The 25,621-nt window shown below is 48.0% G+C and overlaps 1 protein-coding gene across 1 annotated transcript; it reads right to left on the bottom strand.

Annotated features, from left to right (window-relative positions):
* Nucleotides 1–1,356: 1,356 nt before the first annotated feature.
* On the bottom strand, nt 1,357–19,357 carry LOC135805010 (phospholipid-transporting ATPase ABCA3-like). Its single transcript, XM_065318996.1, has 16 exons — nt 18,075–19,357; nt 16,902–17,480; nt 16,122–16,214; nt 15,796–15,920; nt 14,091–14,262; nt 13,458–13,670; nt 12,429–12,601; nt 12,030–12,246; nt 11,426–11,695; nt 9,740–10,374; nt 8,575–9,067; nt 7,796–8,209; nt 5,956–6,138; nt 5,239–5,426; nt 4,401–4,797; nt 1,357–2,638 (listed from the first exon to the last, which is right to left on the bottom strand). The coding sequence occupies exons 1-16, from the start codon at nt 19,035–19,037 to the stop codon at nt 2,477–2,479; spliced, it is 5,277 nt and encodes a 1,758-aa protein (XP_065175068.1). The 5' UTR covers nt 19,038–19,357; the 3' UTR covers nt 1,357–2,476.
* Nucleotides 19,358–25,621: the final 6,264 nt, after the last annotated feature.

The raw sequence follows: 25,621 nt of genomic DNA, 5'->3' as shown, positions 1-25,621 counted from the left end.
TTGGAGCAAAAAAATTACGGCTTCCTCGGAAACCGACGGGGGACCCCCTTGGGCCGGAAATTAAATCCCGGTATAAGGATCACCCGCACAATGTACATGCCAAGTGACCCCCACAATTATGTACACGTGCCAAGTGCCCCTCCCCCCCCCCCGGGCTCCTATGTGACCCTTAACCCGGGTTCTACTCTACAGTATCTCATAGAAGCCTGTTTGTGTACAAGCCTGTTTGTGTACAAGCCTGTTTGTGTACAACTACAAGCCTGTTTGTGTACAAGCCTGATTTTCAAAACTACACTGTCGGCACACAAGCCTGGTTTTAATGTTGACATACATGTACATCAAAATACCTAATTAATTTGAATAGAAGGCTTAGGGGCCGTTTACATGAGAAAAATAAGCCCGGGCTTATTCAACCCTAGGCTTACGATAAGCCCGCCTTGATCAGTCACCCAGTCATTTTAGAGCGCGCGTTTACATGGTCAGGCGGGCTTATTCAGCTCGCCCCGAGCTGAACTAGCCCTACCCTTGACCCCCGAGCTTATCCAACCCCCAGGGCTTATTTTGTCATGTAAACGGTCAAGAAGGGCTTATAAGCGAGTTTTTCCGTATTTTTCGATTTTGCCTCGTGAACCTGAGAGAATGTGGCGTGGACAGTGCGTCTCTTTTATTTATTTCTTGGTATGTTTTCTTCTGATTTTTGTCCAGTGGAAGGTCCTAGCCCATCCTTCACCTTCTCGAAAATAAGTGACAATTGGAAAGGCAGTAGAAACCTGAGCCGGCATTTCTTGATCCAAATTTCATCAGACACGAACATTTACCACTGCGTTCATGTGTGATTTGAAAAGTAAAATGCGCGCAGAACTCGCAGTCACTCACCTGAGCTCAGCCCCGTACAACCGTCATGTAAACGGTTGAAAAATAAGCCCGAGGTGAATAAGCCCGGGCTTATTTTCCTCATGTAAACGGCCCCTCAGAAGCCTGATGTGAGTATAAGCCTAGCCCTGAAATCGGCTTCTACAGGAATGAGCCCGGCTTTAATACACGACATTACAGTAAATATTATGTTACCAGGGGCGTCGGAAGGTATTTTAGTGTGGTACGGTCACGACAGCCATCTGAAGTACAATTTACTCGTGAGGGAGGGGTGGCTGAGCCGAATTTTTTGGAAATTTAGAGCCCAAATCAGTGCATTTTATTGACTCGCGGGGTACTTGGGGCAAATAGTGGTACGGTCAATACCGTAGTGACCGTACCGTGTGTGACGCTCCTGGTTACAATGGCTGGGAATGGGCTTGTACAAGACGGCTATTTAATTTCCTGCCTCCACCGTCTCTCACCAAAAAAGCTCACATCGCCTGGAAGTAAACTTGGGCACTTTGGGGAAGAATAGCTACTAGTATGTATGTGGAAAAATAGTCACCATGGTCACGGCGAAGCGAAATGTAACAGGAGAATTATACACATGCACATGATTGAGATGCATGCAAAGATAGAAATGAAAAAAGAAGAAAAAACCTGTCCGTGTGCACAGTAAGAAAAATTAAAAAAATCCAAGCACAGCATTGATTGTGATGAATCAGAGCCTGTACTGCTGTGTGAGACGATCGCATGCTGGGAAACACAATGCTAGTGACTAGCTGATAGCATCATAGGCTGCGACAACGACAACGTGCCATCTGTATCTAGATAGAGCAAAACGGGCAGCAACCTAACAAGAAACAAGACGCACAACGTCTGCACAAAACAGAATAAGTCGTGAATGGGAAGAAAAAAGAGAGAATGCGTAGCAGAATATTCAATCTAGAATAAAGCTGGATAAAACAACTCTGCAGAAACAAAATTTCAGTAGTAGAAAATCAAATTTACCATAAAAAGTCAGGGAGTAGAATATTTTACTACTCCCTGATAAAAATTCATCGATGCTTGGGTATCATTTCTTTCAAATGGTATAAACAGGAATTGTCACATGGTCACATCCAGAAAAAGCTTGCAGGGAAAAAAGAGAATGCAGTTCAAACGCACAGAGAAGAAACGTCAACATACCACATAACTGGTACATGTCACACCTAGGTGGAAAAAGAAAAGAAGGAAGTCAAATGAGAAGACAACATGTGGTAAAGGGAAAACAAACCTGTGCGGAGAAAGGTACGAACACAATTGTCGAGCATAAATATCCGTGGTAGAGAGGCAAATACAGAGAACAGAGGGCCCGCTGACTTGTCTCAGCAATGCAGGAAGGAAAGAGGCAGAGTGGAAGGCTATGCTGATGACAATGATCATTCTTGCTACACACAAAGGCCAGCACTGCCTGCAGTGCCTGTACACCCAAGCTAAGACCAGCTAAAGCATTACAATCTACATGCAATCTCAGGCAGCACTGGTGTGGCGACGTCTCCGCTGCACTGGCAGCAAAATCATGCGATCAACTTGCAATGGCTATTCATCAAAGCGGCTGTGGCCTGCAGGTTGCACCGTGCTAGTGCATCCAATCCTGCACGTTCTTGTCGATATCAGGCCGCGCAAAGAGTAGGAACACCTGCTCCAGGGTGGTCTGAGACACGGAGTAGTCCTCCACGCTGAACTGGTCCTTGTGATTTTCCACCACTTCGAAAATGTCGGCCAGCGTAGAGTTGCGAACCTAAACAGATGAACAGAAGGGGTGTAACACACACACACAAATGACAAAAGCACACGTGACGTGTTATTCAAACCGTATGGTATCCTGTATCTGTCAAACTACATGCCACTCACTCACGCGATCAGTCATGTGACATTCAAACAATGCACACGACATGTGGACATACCCACACACGCACGCACACACACACGTGCACACACACACGTGCACACACACACACACACACACACACACACACACACACACACACACACACACACACACACACACACACAGATACTAAATAAAGCGTGGAGGACCCTGGCTAGCGCCAGATGCTACTACGTAACATCTTTCGCATACAGTCAACTTCGCTAATAACGACTGCGGATATAACGACAATTCGCGAATAACGACATAATTTTCATGCCCAGAGCAAAGTCCCATCCAACTGTGACACATAGAATGAGACTTCGGGTATAACGACTAGGAATAGAGAGGTTCTGCACAACGAAAGTTCGAACGAAGTTTCGCGACAGGCCTTGCGAAAGTGTGTACGAATTTTCGCACGAACTTTGTGTTCTGCACATTTTCGTAGTTTGCACGCGCCATTACGCGCCAAGTGCACGTACGACATGACCCAATCTCACGAAACTTCCTACGAAAGTTCATTTCGCGTTCCCTGCAAGTTTCGCGTCCAAAGTTGCGAAAGTTCGTGCGAAGTTTCTCACTTCGTGACGTAGAGCGAAAGTTCGTACACATTTTCGTTTTGCAGAACCTCTCTAATAACGACACTTTTCTGATGCCCCGCCGAGTGTCGTTATAAGGGAAGTTGACTGTAGCTTAGAAAAGAAATGATTAGCTACACTACTGGATCTACTCAGTGTCTGTTCTAGAATTCAAACCGACCGGGTACACATGTACCTGGCGCAACTCCTGCAACCGGGTCAGAGCCGGGAAAGTTCCACTGCAGCTACTGAATGTACTTGTATGAACAATACGAACTAGGCACTCTGTCCTCGCACGCCTGCACGTGCCTGAGTTCTGTAAGTGAGTAACCCCTTGAAGTATTAAAAAAAAAGAAAAAGTAATCCACATGTATACTCTCAACCAGGCCAGAAGTGACCCGGTATTCTTTTTCAAACGGGTCGAAGTACCCCTAAACCGGCTGACCTGGCCCTGGAGCAGACACTGGTACGGTGTATGACACACAGTCGAGAGCAACACCACTGCACTTAGTGACTGGTGAACAGCAGCATCATCACCTGTACAGATGCACTGATGAACAGCAGCGTCATCACCTGTGCATGTACCGTACTCACTTGATTAGAAGCCCCTCTCGAATAAAAGCCCCCTACAAGGACTGTTTGAAAAAATACAAGCCCCTCTCGAATAGAAGCCCGGACTACTATTCGCAAAGCATGGGGTGACCAGGTAGTGCCATGTATGAAGGTCAAGTCTGCAAAAAACATCTCGTGCATGTTCCTATTGGTACAAGTCCTGGTCGATGTAGTGTGTGCAAACTAACTCGGGGCCGAGTTGCTGTGAATATGAATGTTTTAGAGATTCGATTGGAACACCAGTATGGAATGAAACAATAAAAGCCCCTCTTGAATAGAAGCCTCCTCAAAATTGGTATTGAAAAAATAGTAGCCCCCGGCTTCTAATCGAGTGAGTACGGTATGCACTGATGAACAGCAGCATCATCACCTGTCCATGTATGCACTGATGAACAGCAGCAGCAGCAGCAGCAGCAGGGTAGTATCCTACAAGTTGGTCTTACCTGATACGTGACCTGGCCGAAGTGCTCCTCCTTGAGATTGCAGTCGGGGAAAGTGGAGACCATGAAGGACTTGAAGTCGTCGGTGGCAACACCCTCTCGTAGGCGGGCGCTGACCGTGTAGCCGTCGCCAAAGCGGTTCTTGAGATGCTGCGGACTGCCCAGGCAGCGGAATCGCCCGCTGACCATGATGGCAAGGCGCGTGCACAACGCCTCGCACTCCTCCATGCTGTGCGACGTGATCACCACGCAGCAGCCCTGCTCACGCTCGCGGCACAGCGCCTGCCACAGCTGGCGCCGGGCCACCGGGTCCATGCCGGTGGTGGGCTCGTCCAGGTAGACCACGGGTGGGTCACCCACCAGTGCGATGGCTGTGCACAGCTTACGCTTGTTACCACCACTGTACGGCAAGCAGTGAGAGAGGAGTACCAGCAACAGCAGCAATAGCAGCAACAGCAGCAACATTAAAGGGTGACAGTGGCGACTGGCCTTATGGCCTGACTGGAGAAAGAACCAAAAATGAGATCGGATCACGAGAGAGCAGGTGCTGCAGAATATACACCAGTAATTTTGAACATGCACAACACAGTTGCCTACACTGCTGTCTCAAGATGCGCACACTAGAATGCTGCTACATAGTGAAATACACGTACACATGTGCACATACGCGCACGCACAGACACATACACACATGCGCACACACACGTACACGCACGCACACACAGACAAACACAGACAAACACAGACACATACACACACAGACACATACACACACGCACACGCACACACAGACACGCACACACAGACACACACACACACATACACACAGACACACACATACCTATACGTGCCACATGGCCGATCTGCATGTTTCTGCAGCAGCAGGCTCTCAATGAGCTTCTGAACAGCACCAGGAATGAGGCGCTCGGGAACACCACGAAGACGAGCAAACATGGTGAGAAGTTCTCGGCCAGTGAGCAGATCAATCAGACCGTTGACTTGGGGACAGTAGCCAATACGCTGACGTACCTGAAAAACAAAAACAAACAAACAATATCCCTCCAAAGATTAGTGTGAGGTAAGACGACCAGGGAGAGAGAGAGAGAGAGAGAGAGAGAGAGAGGTAGAGAGAGAGAGAGAGAGAGAGAGAGAGAGAGAGAGAGAGCTATGGTAACCGGTCTGCTATCACACATATTCCATTAGTGCAAGCATTCCCTTGCTTGTACTAAGTTGTACTTGTACTCGGTATGCATATTCCGAATGACAACTCGTGTTTGGCAACTCCATATTGTTGAAAATGATCACAAGTGACCATGGATGCAATTCAGATCATCACATCACACATAGCATGGTGGATGTGGAGAGTAGGGAGAATTTGTCAACCAGAGAAGAATATGAAAAGCTGCTCACCTTTGACCAAGACTAACAGATACATATGTACACGTACACACACATGCACATACACAATAACAAAAAAGTCATGCACAGTTGCACACACGCACACGCACGCACGCACGCACACGCACACACGCACGCACACACACACACACAAACATACCATCTGCTGGTCCTTCACTATACTGTGTCCATCAAGGTAGGCATTTCCAGCCGAGACAGGAATGTCACCGGTCAACATGCCGAACGTTGTAGTTTTGCCAGCACCGTTCACTCCCAGGAGACCAAAGCATTCGCGCGTCGGAACACCGACGGAGATACCCTGGACAGCATGCGCTGATGAACCCTGCACGCATACACACACACAAAGGTTCATAGGACACAGTGGATAATTATTTACAGCTTTACATTATAAGATCAGCATCTCTCTCTCTCTCTCTCCCTCCCCCTCTCCCTCTCCCTCCCTCTCTCTCCCTCCCTCTCCCTCATGATCAGCATCTCTCTCTCTCCCTCCCCCTCTCCCTCTCCCTCTCCCTCTCCCTCTCCCTCTCCCTCTCCCTCTCCCTCTCTCTCTCTCTCTCTCTCTCTCTCTCTCTCTCTCACGCACGCACGCACGCACACACACACAATATCCGGATTTTCCTTTCTTTTCTACCATTGCTAAAAAAAAAGTTCACTTATCTACTTCGAAGTACTTTAAAAGTCTTAATCTTGGGGAATAATCTTATAAAAATATTATATCCGAATAAATGAATGAAGCAGTGGAGGCTAACAATCAGTAGATGACAAAATATGACACCATACCAGCTGTAAGTACATGTATAGACTTACAAGACTCATATGGCATACTGGCCAACCCTCCCGTTTTCCCCGGGAAAATCCCGGAAAATCAACACTCCTCCCGGGGTCCCGGGGATTTCAAGCAAACTCCCGGAAAAACCAAAGTTTTGTCTGATACAGGATTTTCCTGAAAACTCCATGGTTTCTGCCCGAATGTCCCAGTTTTTTGAACGTTTTTCAAAGCCGGTATGTACGGTGCTCATTCTCACTTCGAACTGTGCACAGGTCTTTGATTCGTTGGAAGACCTGACCATGCCTGCAAGATCTGCACTGACAAAGACAGGCGGGCGCCGACTGATCACACAGCCTAGGGTCTGTACCAGGGAGTCGTCAAATTATGGTATTTGACGACTCCCTGGTCTGTACGCACAGCTGCAGAGTCGAACGTTTTTTTGGCGGGAAATGCTCTTTTTCACCTTTTTTTGTGCCATCCAGGGATTTTGAGAGAAATCCAGGGATTCTGCATGTCTTGTCAAGGGATTGAGATTGTGGTGGTTGGTCAGTATGATATGGACAGTACCCAAAAACTAAATAGGGGTCCACCCATGGCCAGCACCCTGAACCGGAATCCAACAGGCCTCGTTGCTCTGCATCGAGTGGAACAATCATGTTCAGGGTGTTTCTCTGATAAAACGTCTTCCTGGTAAAGTCATTATTGGACTCGTTAATGTTAGTACAGCGTCTACACACAGGTAATGTGGAGTAGTTTGAAGAACCGGGTCCCTGACACCGCACTACACTCGTTCCTCCCAAATTGCAATGAACGTGCCACCTCTAAGCTATCGGAACGTCATTCTGGTCACGTTGGTCCAGAGGGAGGGTTTCCCCAACTTCAACTTCAACCAACGTTGCCATTGGTTCTCTGTGTACATGCACATGTACATGTACATGCATACGGACAAGTACTGTAAGTACTGTACTAGTGATGTCATAGTGATGTCATAGTGATGTCATCAACAGGGCAATTTAGCATGGAAACCAACACACCCTGAAAGACAAGTGCAGGTTTCACTCAATGCAAAGCAAAAAGTGCTTCCGAATTCGAGCTCAGGGTGATGTTGGCAATCAATGGACGCCTATTCAATATCCGGACGAATTGTCCGTTCAACATTGCCGTGAGAACACCAGCACCAACTCAGTGATCACTGCAACAAATTACTCACCGACATGCAAGGAAGAGGGTTGTAGATCTTGTTCAGATCCCGCACAACCAGAATGTCAGGGTTGGCCTTGGCGGCGTTGACACGTCCACGGTTGTCCAAGCTCTCCACGCGAAGGCGCTCGCTGCGCACATCCTCATCTTCATCCGATACGTTCGACGATAAGTCCATGGCCGCCGAGCGTTCCAGAGAGGTGCGTATCCATGAGCTGAAGTCGGACTCCACAAGTAGAACTAGCAGAAAGAAGAGAATACCCTCACCAGCCATGAAGACCAGATAGCGACCAATTCCAGGTGGCGTCAACGACAGATAGTTGGACTGCCAGCTGACCTTCTGTTCGATGCAAAATTCTTCGAGGATTGCACTTTGTTCGCATAATTGTGAGGTGGCGTAATTGGTATACAGATCAGACAGAGCCTGCAAGAACAACAAAGCATGGCCAAAGGCAAGATGACTTCCTTGTGCCGTCAGCAGTGTGCAGCAGTACTTTAAGTACACATGGGATAGGATCATGGCAGCACTAATGTCTAGTAAAGGAGTACACTACGCAGGAATGTACGTGTGCATGCCCCCCCCCCCCCCACGCATGTACGCACACACACACGCATGCACACACACACACACACACACACACACACACACACACACACACACACACACACACACACACACACACACACACACACACACACACACACACACACTCTCTCTCTCTCTCTCTCTCCGAATCATGTGCCGCAGTACGTAAGCCAGTGCATGCTTGCTCATTGCTGCTAGCATACCTGTCCGAGGCAGAAGTTCGGCAAGAAGAGGAAGACCCACTTGAGGGCGTTGGCAGTGGCAGCCTCCTTGAGAATATCCAGAATGAAGATGACAATAATGGCCACCTCTCCAGTCACAATGTTGAACAGCGTGAGCAGAATAAATGCCGATGCAGGTTTGCTGAAGGCAAACGAGACCAGGTACATGAGTGGGATGATGGCCCATCCATAGAGCAGGAGCGAGAGGAACACCAGGCCGATGTTGCCATCCTTGGTGTACGCCGGCGTTTGGAAAGCACCAAACAGGACCAGGATCATTATTACCGGTGCCATGTAGTTGATCAAGTCCCAGGCGATGGCCGACAGCCAGTAGCTGACCGGGTGGACGCCACTGACGAACTGCACGTGTTTGGCCTTGTTCTCACGCTCTGCCACGACTAGGCGCACAAAGCTGGATGCCAAGAACGCCATGCCAAACAAGACGTCGAAGGAAAGCGCAAACCCACTGCCATCGCTGTGCATGGGACAAAAACAAACAAACAAACAAACAGAAGAAGAAGAAAATATTGACACAGAAGAAAGGAGATTGGGAAGTCAAAATGCACTAAAACACACCAAATCAAATGCACAAACTTGAAGTGCAGCATACTGCACACACATACACAAGATAGCACTTTGGAAAACAAGGAACCTAAAGCAGATAGTGAAGATGGAAAACAGAAAGAGTAAACAATATCTACTGGGTAGAAGGCATGCTACGGAATTAGACATCACACATAGACTGCTACTCCCAAGGTAAATGCAAGTACAAGTACAGCACAGCGGACTCCGGATATAACGAACACATGTCACCAATGTGCAGGAGAATTAGTTCTTTATAGCCAAAGGTCTTTCTTAATTCCAACAGGAAATGAAATGAACTCACACTGTACAAGCAACGCATCATACCTGGCATTGGACCCGCAACTGTACGAGTACGCTTGATTTACGTGCTCTCCTACAAGAGACGGTTCATTATAATAATATAAAACAGTTTGCTACCAAGAGTCTATTTTGGGTGGGTTCAAACAGGGACATGGACAACGGTTCGCTACACCACAAAATTCACCGCACGCTACAGTAGTTCTTTATATAAGTACAGTCCACTGTACACCGTACAAGTAACTGCAGCCTGTACAGGACTTACAGTCGTAGCTGATCAACTTCCTCCTTGGCCGTTCTTGGCAGGGGGTGATTGGTCACTGAGATCTTCTTGCCCGGGAATTCACGCTGCAACAAGCCATTGCCAACGGCTGCCAGCGACTCGGAAATGGCATGGAAAGCGATGTTGTTGAAGTACACCGTGATGAGGTCTTCCTGAAAGAATGCGCCCGTCAGGTGATGCTTATTGAAGTTGGCAATGTTGTTCTGTCCATCGGAGTCGGTTGCGTTGCGCAGGTAGTCGCCAAACTCTGTCCAGTTGCCCATGGTCTCCGACGTACCTTGCACTTGCACATAGGATGTGTTGGCAAACTGGCCGGCAAATGCCTGCGAGTAAGGTGTCGACGGGCCGCCGACGTCGTTGTAGTAGATGGAAGATGAGCCGTAGTAGGAATAGGAGGTAAGGCGCGACGGCGAGTCTTTGGGCACGGGGATGGTCTTGATAGCGATCAGTCCAAACAGAGTGAACAGTCCCGGCCAGAAGAGCTGCGTGAAAGCGCCAGACTTGTTGCGCATCGTGTGAATGATGCGCTTGACAATCAGCGCGTAGAACTGTCGAAGTAGCAATTGCATGCCAGAGCTGAGCATATCCGGCGTTAGGCCACGGCGTGGACCTTCGTTCTGCGAGCACAACACAGCAGCAGCAGCAGCAAAAACCAAACATTGCGTGATGACGTGATCTTGGCCTCAGTGAAACACCACATCTACTATTGCAGCAGTAGATATCCATGAGCACTAGGCAGGCATGCAGTCAGGGTAGAACACACATACATAGCATACAGATCAAGATATAGACTTGCAGTCTCCAGCAAAATGAAATCCAATGGTAAAATTAATGACAACCACACTATATTCGACAGCTGAGTGGTTGGAGCTTTGTTGATCTAGAACAAAGATTCATGATTCAAATCTGGTTGGCGAGACTCCATACGATTTCGTCTTCAGATACTTCCCCATCCTATCTTTCGTGCACTTACATCTACTAGCATAAATAACTCATACGGCTTGTAGTCATAGAAACACGTTCCGCACTGTTTTGGCAGGCTCTTCCCAGTACATGTACTTCCTGAACTGCATTACAGCCAAGTACAAGTAGCGATCAGAGACATAGTATTACAACTACATGTACTTGCAGCATTCATGCACGAGATGTATATAGATTCGATGAACATTAACTCGACATATGTACACTGCACACACTGTGCACAGACTGCGCGCACACACACACACACACACACACACACACACACACACACACACACACACACACACACACACACACTGTGCACACGCACGCACACACACACACACACACACACATCTTTTGACGCCCATCGCCGGAGGGGATGATAGCGATGCTACAGCAGAAGCCATAGCAACTTGTGCTGGGATTACACCATTCAACAGCTTGCAAGGCTGAAGAATTGACCGCCAGTATTCAGGCTGGTCTACACCACACAGCTATGAAGTGGCTTTTTCTGGCCAGTGAATCCCTACTTTTTGGTCTTTTTCATTTTTTTCCCGCGCACACATCACACCACATACTCCGGCATGCACTGGCTGTTGGTAGCCACCGAGAAGAATGAAAGAAAAGTCAGGCACACACACGTACACACACACACACGCGCACACACACACACACACACACACACACACGTATGGTCATACTCACCACATCAACGTGTGTTTCGTTGTGCAGTAGCTGGTAGGAAGCACGCGTTCCACCGCCACCACGTCGGAATGTGACTTGATTGGTTTCCGTAGAGCCATACACATCAGTACTGGATGATGAGGAGCTTCCATCAGGTAAATGATCAGCAGAGGCGGCAGCACCATCACCAGCCACCAACGAGTCACCTTCCTCGCCAGCCTTGATAAAGACCTCCTCCATAGTGGTAACTGAAACACCGTAGCTGCTGATACCCAGCTCCGTACTATTAGCCTGGGCAGCAAGCAGGGAATGCAGCAAACCATTTCAGAAGACTGTTGACACACTGCTCCCACTCCATAAACAACTACATCAAGTGTAAGTAAGGAGGGAGAGGAAAAGGCGTGTGTGTGTGTGTGTGTGTGTGTGTGTGTGTGTGTGTGTGCGTGTGTGTGTGGGGGGGGGGGGGGGGGGAGGAGGGGGTATCAACAGCAAAGCACACAGCCGTGGCTAGTGTCATGTCAAACTGATCCTCAAGTCACCCCAACACAAGTACAATAGCACATGTACTAGTACTAGTAGTACTTGAGTGAGTGCGTATACCCACACACTACCTTTATTCCCTTACCTGGAGCTCATTGAACATTGCTGGAAAGGCACTGGCAGACTCCTTGGGCAAGATGAGGGACAGTTCCGCGCCAGACGTACTCTCCACGGTGGCTTCGGGCACGTGAGATTTCACCATGCTGACGACACGCTCAATGTCGCAGCCTTCCTCGCGCACCATGATGATATGATAGCCAACGCCGTAGCGTGACTTCAGGAACAGGGAACTGCCGCAACATCTGGCACGCAAGTAAACAACGCACGTCATGAACAGAGTAGTTTGAGCAGAAAAAGAAGCCAAAAAGGCAGCACATACAATACAGTGCACAGCACGGGAGTCACAGAAAGACACAATCGACCAGATGAAGAAAAGTCTATAAACACTCTTACTCAGAAGTTCAGCACAACTAGAAACACCTACTTGAGATTTCCTGACGACATGATGGCAATGCGATCACCGAGAAGGTCTGCCTCGTCCATGAAGTGGGTGGTAAGAAGGATAGTGCGGTCCTCCTTGAACTGATTGATCAAATCCCAGGTGGCACGCCGAGCAGCAGGGTCCATGCCGGATGTAGGCTCGTCAAGAATTACTACCTGTGAACAAACAAACAAAGAAGATGCAAGAAGTAAGTCGAAAAGAAGACCAGCCAATGCCTATGTGTCTCATGCACAGTACATGTACGCCGTCTGGGAACTGCTCAATAGCACCTTTGTGCCTCACACACAGTATGCCGTTTAGGAACTGCTCAATACTAGCACCTTTGTGCCTCACACACAGTATGCCGTTTAGGAACTGCTCAATAGCACCTTTGTGCCTCACACATAGTATGCCGCTTAGGAACTGCTCAACAGCACCTTTGTGCCTCACACATAGTATGCCGCTTAGGAACTGCTCAGCAGCACCTTTGTGCCTCACACACAGTATGCCGTTTAGGAACTGCTCAACAGCAACAGTGAATCTTGTGAATAACGACAACTCGGGTATAACAACAACTCGCAAATAACACAATATTCAATATTCAGTGACCAGTTGACTGCATACTTTCAACCTCACTGACAACGACAACTCGTGAAAACAACACTTTGCTCATGTCCAACCGAAGGTCGTTCTTAGCCAGGTGGACTGTACAGCCTGGCAGGACTTTCAAATAATGCCAGCTGAGCACACTCCCAGCTGAGCACACTCCCAGCTGAGCACACTCCCAGCTGAGCACACTCCCAGCTGAGCACACTCCCTTTGCAACTTGTCACTCACTTCATCATTTTCGATCCCACAATTTCGAGACGTAGTTTCGACATCTGGAAAACGAATGCACTAGATAATAGATATGTTAACCAATACATATGCATTGGAATCCGTGCTGGAATTGCACATTCGCAGAGCATTCCAAACACTACATTTGCAAACCGGAATACCGTTGGTTGACTGTACACAACACGGATGGCGTACCTTAGAGCCGCCGACAAGAGCAATTCCCACTGACAGCTTTCTCTTCATGCCACCGGAGAGCTCCTTGGCTCGGCGTGTTCTGAACTGCGTGAACTTCAGAGCGGCCAGCATTTTGTCAACTTCGGCCTTGACCACCGAGCGCTTGCAGCCCTTCAGCTGGGCATAGAATTCCAAATGCTCCTGCACGGTGAGGTTGTCAAACAGGATGTCGTGCTGTACAGAGGCAACAGTGACAACAACAACGCCGGCAACAACAACGGCAACGGCAACGACGACAACAACAACAACAACATCTCTTATTGGCGATGGTGCCATCGTGAGAATAAATAATTCAAAATTCAAAAATACAACAACAACAACAACAACAACAACAACAACAACAACAACAGCAGCAGCAGCAGTGGCGGTAAAAACAGAGGGAATCGATTACAACGAACACCAATGATAAAATATGACCAGACCAGATCCCAAGTAGGAGGAACTGAAAATTCACAAAAGAGACACCAACATGAAACCCAGAGCCCAGCGAGCAGTGTGTTGGCTGTAGACACAATCTGCCACAAGAAGAATATGTCAGTGAAATAGTTAGAACTCCTACTTGTATATTTCGAACACACTGCCGCCATGCCTCACCTGCGGGCATATGCCAAGACTGTCACGAACACCGCTGATGTTATTGAGAATGCTGCAATTGTTGACATAGGCAGAGCCGCTGGTCGGAGGAAACAGCCCAGTCAGCGTGGAGATGAAGGTGGTCTTGCCAGCACCATTGTGGCCGAGCAACACAGTCACTTGACCCTCATACCTACAACAATCGCACCAAACATGAGGGTAACAACCGACAACCACCGTCACCACAGCATCATAAGCATCATCAGCAATAGCAACGGCAGCAGCAGCAACAACAAAAGCAAAAGCACCAGTTGCACCAACAATAGAACATATCAGAACACAGTCAAGCATACATTCTGTTATTCTTTTTGATGTACAAACTCCGGCAATGCCCACTTACAATAACATGGGCTTTGGCAAATCAGTGTCTGCTCCAGAGCCGGGTCAGCCGGGTCAGCAACCCGGTTGGAAGGTACTTGGACCCGTTTGGAAAAAGAACACCGGGTCATCTGTGACCCTGTTGGGAATACACACCAGGGAGTCCTATTATGTACAGCAGGGAGTCCTATTATGTACACCAGGGAGTACTATTATGAACACCAGGGAGTCCTATTATGTACAGCAGGGAGTCCTATTATGTACAGCAGGGAGTCCTATTATGTACAGCAGGGAGTCCTATTATGTACACCAGGGAGTCCTATTATGTACAGCAGGGAGTCCTATTATGTACAGCAGGGAGTCCTATTATGTACAGCAGGGAGTCCTATTATGTACAGCAGGGAGTCCTATTATGTACAGCAGGGAGTCCTATTATGTACAGCAGGGAGTCCTATTATGTACAGCAGGGAGTACTATTATGTACAGCAGGGAGTCCTATTATGTACAGCAGGGAGTCCTATTATGTACAGCAGGGAGTACTATTATGTACAGCAGGGAGTCCTATTATGTACAGCAGGGAGTACTATTATGTACAGCAGGGAGTCCTATTATGTACAGCAGGGAGTCCTATTATGTACAGCAGGGAGTACTATTATGTACAGCAGGGAGTCCTATTATGTACAGCAGGGAGTACTATTATGTACAGCAGGGAGTCCTATTATGTACAGCAGGGAGTACTATTATGTACAGCAGGGAGTCCTATTATGTACAGCTCCCTGATGTACATGTACCGTAAAGTACCGCCAGAGCGCCCCGTCTCGCGAGAGCGCCCCACCTTGATTTTACAGCCAGAGAAAGGAAAATCGTATGGCAGAGTGCAACGAAGTGTGTACGATGTGAGAATCTTAGTGTACTAAGGTCACACTTGGCAGGTTTTTGTGTGGAGCTTGTATCCGCTTGAAGGTACGGATTGACTGCAAAACGTGCAATCTGTGTACAAGGCTCATGTCGTATGACCTACAGACAGCAGACCACCTCCACAATACGACCACGAAAGGATGAGATGGTGGGGCGCTCTGGCGGTACTTTACGGTACATGCAGTAGCTGCACTTGAACGGACCCACCTTTGACCCGGTTGGAAGAGTTGTGCCAGGTACACGTGTACCCGGTTGGTTTGAAATCCTAGAGCAGACACTGCAAACCTGAAGTGTGTCTGTTGCAGGCACATCTGAGCAATCACGCTCTGCAATCAGGGCTACAAAGATGCTCCCCAGTGCAGCTGTACACTGTACTGACAGCAACAATAATGAACTTAGCAATCCGATCACTCAATATCACAACACTTACATGTTGAGTGACACACCATTGACTGCGACTAGTGGGCCATTCGAGGTCTTGAAGACCTTCTTCAGGCGATACGACCGGACACCAGCTGGCAGCGACTCCGGCTCAGGCTCAAACAGATGTTTGGACTGCACAGCAAACACACACACAGCAGCCACACAACAGCGAAACAGTGAACATACAGCAGTGAGTGTGTGGACTATGAAGCAATGCAGCCTGCAGCAAACATGCACCACAATGAGCAGCTTTGTCTAAATACAGCCAACGGACCACAAAACTCAACCAGCACAGCCAGCAGTTGTGTCCACACTGACAGACAGCTGTCCTACCGCATTTTTGTTGTGGCTGCCAGACAAAGGCATGGTCTCTGTTTCTTCGTCTTCGTCCGTGATTTTGCTGGTAGGACTGCACCAGTAGGAGGGCTGTAAGCAAACATCACAAAGTGAATGTTCAACACACAACCAGCCAGACAAACAAGCAAAAGTCAATGAGGCGACCTGGGAAAACACATGACGGCACACGCACAACTCTTCAGAAGCTGATGTGCTATAATACCCTTATTTCCTGGCACACATACCGGCATGATCACCAGCATTCCCCACATTGTCTGATGGTTGCACCATGTTCATGAACATACTAAAAAAATAGAAAATGCCCCTGACCCAACCGGTGTGTGTGTGTGTGTGTGTGTGTTCTTTGCGATGTGATGTTTGTCGCCGCTCTTTCCGCTCTCGTTCTGGTTTGAGCCGTCATCACTGTGATCGTGCGAAACGGATGTCACGTGCAGCCAGGAACAACTGCCGTCATGAATGCGAGCATTGCGAAAGACGGTTCTCAAGGCCACAGGACTTGCAACGCCATGCCAAATATTGTTGACTTTGCGATTTCTCTCTCTTCTCTTCTCTCTTCTTGTCGTTGTCTCCCGCTTCTGGGAGCGGCGTGGCCCGATAGGGTAGCTGTACATAGTAGTAGTAGTAGTAGTAGTAGTGTGTGTGTGTGTGTGTGTGTGTGTGTGTGTGTGTGTGTGTGTGTGTGTGTGTGTGTGTGTGTGTGTGTGTGTGTGCGTGTGCGAGCATGGGTGTGGGTGTAGTTGAACGTTGAACACTTACCATGAATGGAAAGTAGAAGGGCAGCGGCAATCCAAACTGACCGGGATACACACCTTCAATGTACCATGCCAACAGGCCGTACAGAAAACCATCAAACACCAGCAAGCCGAGCACAGTGGCAAACGTGAATGAGTCATCCACACTGGTTCCCACGTTGAGATTGCTCCACTGGACACCGGAGCCCTGGCCTTCAAAGTTGCCAATGAGCTGGGCACCGTACGCCATGGCCACGTTGAAGAACGTGCCAGTGCCGACTTTGGCACCAAAGCTGAGCGTGTCGTACTGCTGCTGGACAAAGAAGTAAGGCGTGTAGGAGAGGAACCAGAAGATGCCACCGCCAGCTGCGCCCCACACCGCACGCTGAAACAGGGTGCTGACAAAGAAACAGAACATGATGGTGGACCAGGCATGGCAGATGAAGAAGAGGAGCACGATCAGCGGATTGCTGTACTCCAGCACACGGCCATACTTCAGTATCAGGACCATGGCTATGATGCTGATGAGCAGAGTGAAAAAGTAGTTGATGAACCATGCCGTCCAGTGCAGTAAATTGGACAGGCCCATCATCTTCATGGATTCCTGCACACAAACACACAAGAACATGGAATAACACAATGCTAGAGCTACATAGTGCCAAGACTTGAAGTACGTACTCCGGACTTTGAGCAGATACAATATACACAGCACCAATCAAATCCTAAATATCAATACACAACTCACAATCCCCATAAAACCGTGCATATTTCAAAGGTGATACCAGGAAAACAAAAGACACGATCAAACCCAAAAACCAGAACGGCACTATCAACTACCGGTATACTAGTATCACCTAACTAAATTGCATACAGATAGGTTGAAAGGAAAGCTGAGGTCAGGAACATAGCCAGTTCAAAATCGAAGAGGGGCAACTGGGTTTAGTTAGTGCATAGGTGTGCAAATCTGCATCGCTCAGCATATGGACTACATCCCGGTAATCTGGGCCTACTGCCATTTCTGCTCTCAACTGTACCAATGAACCAGCACAGGAGTCTAGTCTGTAGTGCCTGCATGCATGCAATGTATCCTGCGTAGTAACACCGCTGATTGTGAAAGGGAGCGGCCAGAGTTTTGAAGGGGGCACACACAGCGCCACGCTACGTCGCTCTGCCTACAACCCGGCAGGCAGAAAATTACCTTGAGTCGACGCTCCTTCTCGCGTACAATATCCCTGACAAGAACCAACGCAGTTAGAATGTAGGCCAGAAAGACGAGCAGCGGCAGACCAAACTGAACGGCGCTGATAAAACGGTTCTCCAAAAACTCCGGGAACGGAAATCGTCGCATCTGCACATCAGGCAGCGGCTCGGACGTCGAGCCATTCCTAAGGGTGTGCACGAGGCCGGCATTGATGGAGTGCTGCAGGTTGAGGTAAAAGTTCTCGTAGTAGTACGGCTCACCACCGAACGAATTGTTAATTGCACGTGGTCCTTGCAGAATGAAGATTGGGAATGTCAAGTCCGTCAGCCAGTTCTTACGCCCACCTTGCTGAGGGTCACTATCACTCTGTTCAAAGTGAACGAGAGGATCTGATCCCATGCGAATCGCGTAGTCAAGGTTGCTGCTAGCATGCCCAATGGCTGGATCAAACGCCACCGAACCGAAAAACTGTTTGTGTTTAATCGCATCATCGTTGGCTTCCTGCATTATGGCAGCCACCATCTCTGTCTCCGTCGCGAACCCTTCAAAGGCGAGCACGCTGGAAAATTGCTTAAACTCTTCCGGTACGTACTGGTCAATAAAGCCCCGTGCATTGCTCATGGCTGAGTTGACAAACTCTGATGCGTTGGGTGAATAACCTATCTTTAGCTTCACTTTGCCTTCGATAATGTCCGGGATTAACTCGCTCATGTTCTTCTTGTACGTGCGTTCAATGACGAGAGCCAGGGGAATCGACGGATTTGTGACACTGAAAGGTTTCCACTGGCATCCTGGCTCACCATCGGTCTCTACACACTTGTATTCATCTTTGCTAGTAGTCCGGAGCAACGCCATTACCACCATGAACAGGATAGGAAATACTATCTGCAGAACAGTGGTGACTGGCTTGCGCTTCTGCTGCACAAAGTTCTTCCATACCAGCAGAAGTAGCTGAGCCATGCTATCCCTTAGCCTTGGACCCTGATGATGGCAAGGTTGGCAACTTGTACAGTATTATACTTCAGTGCTGGTCCACCAATTAATAACTTCACATCACCAAAAAAATTCAGATTCACTCTCTATCGTTGTGGATGGAAAACCGATCAACTCTCGACAGGGCGTCAACTGCAGACACCAGACAGTACCACTACCTCTTTAGAGAAATGAGGTCTAGCACTGTAGGATCCTTTCCTAGCTCAACAAACGTTTCTCCAGGCCTCAGCGCCTGAGATTTTGGACAAAATACGAAATAATGTTCCACTTGCTGTTTGTTTGTTTCATGAAAGAAAAACGTGAAAACAGCAGTTTGATTTCACAACCGGTTAACCCACATCGATCACCTGACTAGCCCTACGGCCACGTGGACAGCTGCTCGCCGTTTCTCTCTCTACAAAACATGCATGATACAGTGCTGGCAACTGAAATCCGACCCCCTTGCGGGCGCGCCGCGCCGGCAAGGGGGTCGGATTTCGGTTGCCAGAGCATGTACATGTAGCTTGTACATGCCCACAATAAATCAATGGTGAAGCGCGGTACCGGGGTGGGGTGGCACGGCCGTGCACATGAGTTGGCGTCATTTCCCGTGATCTATCGACGTTTTACGTGACTTCTTCATTCATCGGCACGCGTGCATGCAAGTCAGTTTGCTAGTATTACTATTAGTACGCATTAGTATTACATTGTAGTATTACCAAGACGGCAAGACTACTCTTGCAGGTAGACTCCCTCTAATTCGAATACGGTATAATTCGAACATTCCGTGTAATTCGAACTTTTTCGTCGTACCGATCTTCTGCAAGTCACTTCAAGTCAAAATCGAATGCATAATTCGAAGTACGAAAAGTGCGCCGGTTGGATAATTCGAACCCAGTCTTCGTACAGAAGAGCTGTTTACAGTACATTGGCTATGTCCTTTGAACGCTTATTTCGAAGTGAGATTGAGTTGCTATCCTTGTAATTCGAAGTTCATTCTTTTCTCCTTCTCTAGCCAAGAGTAGCTCAAAAATCGATCGATGGTCCGCTGCAGGATCGACTATTGCGTTCAAGAAACCCACCTTCTCTCGAAATTTCTTTCAAGCCCGTGCGAGGCAAATTGCAAAGGTTTGATTGAAGACGACATCTTCCAGGTGGCTGACTCTCTTCGCGGATCTCGATGGCCTTTCTTGCCGCGCCAGCTCGTACGCGGAGATGTTGGCGCACAAAAACACTATTGTCGTAAATATTGTCTATGCCTATGCTCCACTTCCGTTCTTCAGAACGACGTGCTGCTGTCCGACGGCCTTTCATGACGCGGATTAGGCAGCGCAGTTCTTTTCCGTTGAAACTGTTTCAGGAAAGTTGCAGTGACTGACAACTTCTTCACTAGAAAATGAAGATGTCAAAATGATTTTGTGTCGATCCAGTGTTTTGATGATCCGTTTTACACGACCGCGTACCGGTACGACCACCTATGTTTCGTTGATGCAAATAAAAATGTGCAAAAAATATTCAGCATGCGATTTCAAGCATTTTGACATACATATCAGTGCATGGGGCTGCATTTGGATAATTAGAAGTTCTGGATAATTCGAAGTTAGGGCCTGGCAATTTGAGGTTCGAATTAAAGGGAGTCTACCTGTACCATAATACCAAGAGTACATAACCCCCCAGAGTGTGCAACTCCACTATGGGTGCTCTCCCGACAGCTATTAGTACCAAGCAGGGAGTAGTACAATACCGGTATTGTACTACTCCCTGGTACCAAGAGTAGATAAACAAGAGTGTGCAACTCCGGATCTCTTCCGCACAATCTGCAGATACCCCCGCCCACGGCGGAATTTTTTGTTGACGTCACCTTTTTTCAGGGAAACGCGGACTTTGCCGCAGAGCAGTGTGAGAGCACGTGCTGGGCACCGACCTTGTAGTGTAAAGCCCCGCTAAGTGCACGAGGGAAACCTCTCCAAAAGGCTCGCAGCGCGTGCGTCGTCGAAAAGATTACGTCAACAAAAAATTCCGCCGTGGGCCAACCCATCCGCGAGTTGCACACTCTTGTTTATCTACTCTTGCTAGTACATGTACAGGTAGACTCCCTTTAATTCGAACCTCAAATTGCCAGGCCCTAACTTCGAATTATCCAGAACTTCTAATTATCCAAATGCAGCCCCATGCACTGATATGTATGTCAAAATGCTTGAAATCGCATGCTGAATATTTTTTGCACATTTTTATTTGCATCAACGAAACATAGGTGGTCGTACCGGTACGCGGTCGTGTAAAACGGATCATCAAAACACTGGATCGACACAAAATCATTTTGACATCTTCATTTTCTAGTGAAGAAGTTGTCAGTCACTGCAACTTTCCTGAAACAGTTTCAACGGAAAAGAACTGCGCTGCCTAATCCGCGTCATGAAAGGCCGTCGGACAGCAGCACGTCGTTCTGAAGAACGGAAGTGGAGCATAGGCATAGACAATATTTACGACAATAGTGTTTTTGTGCGCCAACATCTCCGCGTACGAGCTGGCGCGGCAAGAAAGGCCATCGAGATCCGCGAAGAGAGTCAGCCACCTGGAAGATGTCGTCTTCAATCAAACCTTTGCAATTTGCCTCGCACGGGCTTGAAAGAAATTTCGAGAGAAGGTGGGTTTCTTGAACGCAATAGTCGATCCTGCAGCGGACCATCGATCGATTTTTGAGCTACTCTTGGCTAGAGAAGGAGAAAAGAATGAACTTCGAATTACAAGGATAGCAACTCAATCTCACTTCGAAATAAGCGTTCAAAGGACATAGCCAATGTACTGTAAACAGCTCTTCTGTACGAAGACTGGGTTCGAATTATCCAACCGGCGCACTTTTCGTACTTCGAATTATGCATTCGATTTTGACTTGAAGTGACTTGCAGAAGATCGGTACGACGAAAAAGTTCGAATTACACGGAATGTTCGAATTATACCGTATTCGAATTAGAGGGAGTCTACCTGTATTATGCCATTTATGGGCCTTAGGGCCGGGTTCCACTGCGGCTCCGCGGCTCCGCTGCTCCGCGGCACTTGGCTGCATGCAGCGGAGCAGCGCGGTTCCATTGACACTCGCCATTCGCGGTACCGCGGTCGTGGTCTACACTTTTTGATGACGTTTCACCTGCCTGCGCGCGCGAAATCAAAAAAATTCTCGTGTTCTGGCCTGCGCAACGAATTAATTTTTGAATTTTAAAATTCTGGCGTACGAAACAATGCAAAGTACGGGAAACAGGTCGAGCCGCGACCGCGGCTCGCAGTTTTTGGTCAAGAATCGTAGCAAAAGCTCGCGGTGAGCCGCGGCCTCGCTGCTCCAGCTCGAGCCGCGGTCACTATGGTAATGATGACGTTTCAAGCCGCGAAAGACGAGCAGCGGAGCAGCGGAGCCGCAGTGGAACCCGGCCCTAAGGCTGTACTCACATCACACTACTTGAAAGTTTGACGCGAATGTCGCGTTCAAAACTAGACAAAAGTACTTGAAAAAGCCTTTCCAAGCACACTGCACTCCAGTGACGACTTGAAACATTTTTGTCAGCAAATTACCATGGAGAAACATGATTGTCATGTGGTAGTTTTGCAAATCCCGAGGCTGCGTTCCTTCAATTTTTTTGCGCTCGATCAACTTATTTGAAATTTTCAGTTCATGAGAAAAATAGAAACAGTTATATCTTGCTTAGATCGTGGAGTTCATTCGCCATGCCTCGCGAAGAAGTAGCACATCGTGGACGTCGACGGATGAAGAGGTTTCTCTCCATAGCTCGATGAGCTTCTTCTCCAAGTCGTCAGAAAACACTACGCGAGGCATGATGTCGGTACAAAAGAAATTCCGCTACAGAAACGGCAATCAAAACAACGGGAAGCTACTGGAAGAAAGAAGACGGAAAATACTCGGAAAAAACACCACAAAATTCAGAAATGACAGGCAAAAAAAGGAAACTACAAGTATATGTACAGAAGCAGTACGGCCACGAGGCCAAAAGCACGAAAAATATTCTAGAGTCTTTCAACGTACAATAGTACTCCGGCCTCCTGACCTCACACAGCTTTCCAAACGGCTTGAAAGCAAAAAACCTCGTAGAAGAGGGTTCCGTTTCCGCTGAAACCTTTCAAGCGGCTTTCAAGGGCTTTTTTCATTTTCGCAACCGTCACCGTGGCAACATTCACACGTAAGTCACTTGTATTCGGTTTTTCAAGTAGTGTGAGTACGGCCTTATTAGCCCTATGCAGTGAAAGAAGTCATGTACATTAACTTCTGCACCTCGTGGCATGTCAAGACAGCCAATTGAATTGATGAGAGGGTGAGACCAACCACGGAAGAAGAGAAAAAAAGAAAATGAAGAGGCTCAGCGAGCTACATGTCATGTACATCATGACTGTACTAATGTAACTATTGTTACCAAGACCGTATCATTATTATTAGTATAATTATAATCTTGATGTTTACGAAAAAAATTATCTTGATGTTACTTGCTCTCTCTCGCCCTCCCTCCCTCCCTTCCTCTCCAGCCCTTGGCGGATACTAGTAGTAGTAGTACGAGTAATGCCAGCAGAAATTTGGTACTTTTTCTGGTATATTTCATGCGCATATCAATAAAACCTTAAAGGTCACCATTCCGGATCCGGCTGCTTCGTTTTATAAAAATACTTTAATAGATTAGTTAGAACGAGGTCTGTCTCGTTGTCCAGGAAACGATCAATCAGCGACCTTCCCGCCAAGGGCCTTATCACTATCCACTGGATAAAATGTACGGTGTACTACTGAAAGCTACACATTTCTGAAGTGCGTACGGTTTTTTCCTCCCGTACTATTTCATCCGTACGATTTTCCTTTGTCAACAGCTGGCGGAACCCTATAAAAACCGTGACCGAAGATCAAAGCCATTATAGGTATCGAAATTGGGGCTCTCGAAGCTCGTAAATATCTCTGCGGCCTTGGGACAATCCTTAAGGTGGCAGTCTGGGTTCGCGGCCCGACCGCATGAACACAGCCGTAACTTCCATAATAATTGATGAATTTTGCTCAAATCTTGACCACATACCCAGTGTATTTCACTAAGTCCAATGAAGTATAAATCAAGCTCACACATGGGAATCCGCAGACACAATAGTCAAATCTGCGATTATGCCGTACCACCAATACCTTAGACGCAATATGCAAACGCAGAAAGAAGCTGGGTAGAAACTGAGTGCTCCACAGGATTTCCTTCACATATACCTAGGTGCTAAGTGGAGCGGAATTTTGAAATCATATTCAGAACAAAGTACTCAAGCTGTCAAACAAAAATCATGCAATCGCGCAAAATTTAGGTCCTCGATCAGTAGCACTTTACTCAAAGCTACTAGACAAATATAAAAATCCATGACACTTAGCACCTTGATAAATGCTCACAGTTTCCAAAAATGTATGGTTTATGGGGTCTGTGACTTACAGGTTCTTTGCTATGCTGTCTAAGAGGTACGGGACTCAGTGGAAAATGGAGAAAAAAAGTGCTCTGTGCAAGTACAGATGGAGGTATGTCTGTCCAACTAGAACTTACTAGAACTTAGTCGAAGCCACCAGCTTCATATGTCAAACCTTCTTCCTCTTGCTGCTCATCCTGGATGCCCTTCCTGACCCTCCTTCGCTTCTTTCGTGACCTCTTCCCTTCTTCTGACTTCTTTCTGGCAGCATGTGCCTGTCTCTCACGGTCTAGCAGCTTGATGAGACGTGTCGTATGGTGTCCAGTAGGGAGGCCCATCTCGTCCAGAACGCGTTTCACTGCCACACCTCCATCATTGAACCAGGCCACGGCCAGGTAGACGCACATCTGGACAGTGGGAGCGGATGCAAAGCCTGTCTTTGGACACAACTGCCACACGAGTCCATTGAACGCTTCGTTGCGATTCTGCGTAGCACCCTTCTGGCAGCGCTCGAGCAAACTCCGGTCGGACAACCGAATGTAGACCGGCTTCAGTTCCTTCCATACTGCCTCTGGCAGGATATTGTGGTGGGCGTAGACATCACCACCTGCCTGTTGCTGCTGCCATCTACACCAGCTGTTAATTCCAGGCGGACAATACTGGTGCTGAGGTTTACTGTCGCTGGATGCACGATGCATGAGGGATGCCCATATGGCCCTGGCCATGGCTTGCAAGTCTCCGCTGTTGTTCCGCACAGCCATGCCATAGTAGGCTTGCAGCTTGTCGATCATGGCATCCGTGAGGCGACCACGTCCGCCTATAGTGCGCCCATCAGCAAGCTTCTTGCCCGCAAGGTTTTTCTTCAGCTTTCTTAGGCTGGTACCGATGCGTTTTTGAACGTGGCCGACACATTCCTCCTTGACTACAGGCACCTCGGGCCCATACGGACAAGCGTCACGCACAGCCTTAAAACTCTTGGTATCTCCATCACCAATGTAGGTGGTGTACCTCAGCTTGCGGCTCTCAAAGGACCTGGCCCACAGAGTCTTGGCGGCTGCACTCTCCATGGCAGGAGCTGATACAGTGGTGTTGACTGAGCAATCGTGTTCGGCAATCTGTCGATCATAGTCATCTTTGGTTAGCTCTCC

Source organism: Sycon ciliatum, chromosome 1 (assembly GCF_964019385.1).
Source record: "Sycon ciliatum chromosome 1, ocSycCili1.1, whole genome shotgun sequence".
NCBI lineage: Eukaryota > Metazoa > Porifera > Calcarea > Leucosolenida > Sycettidae > Sycon > Sycon ciliatum.
This window is presented reverse-complemented; position numbering and strand designations above follow the sequence as displayed.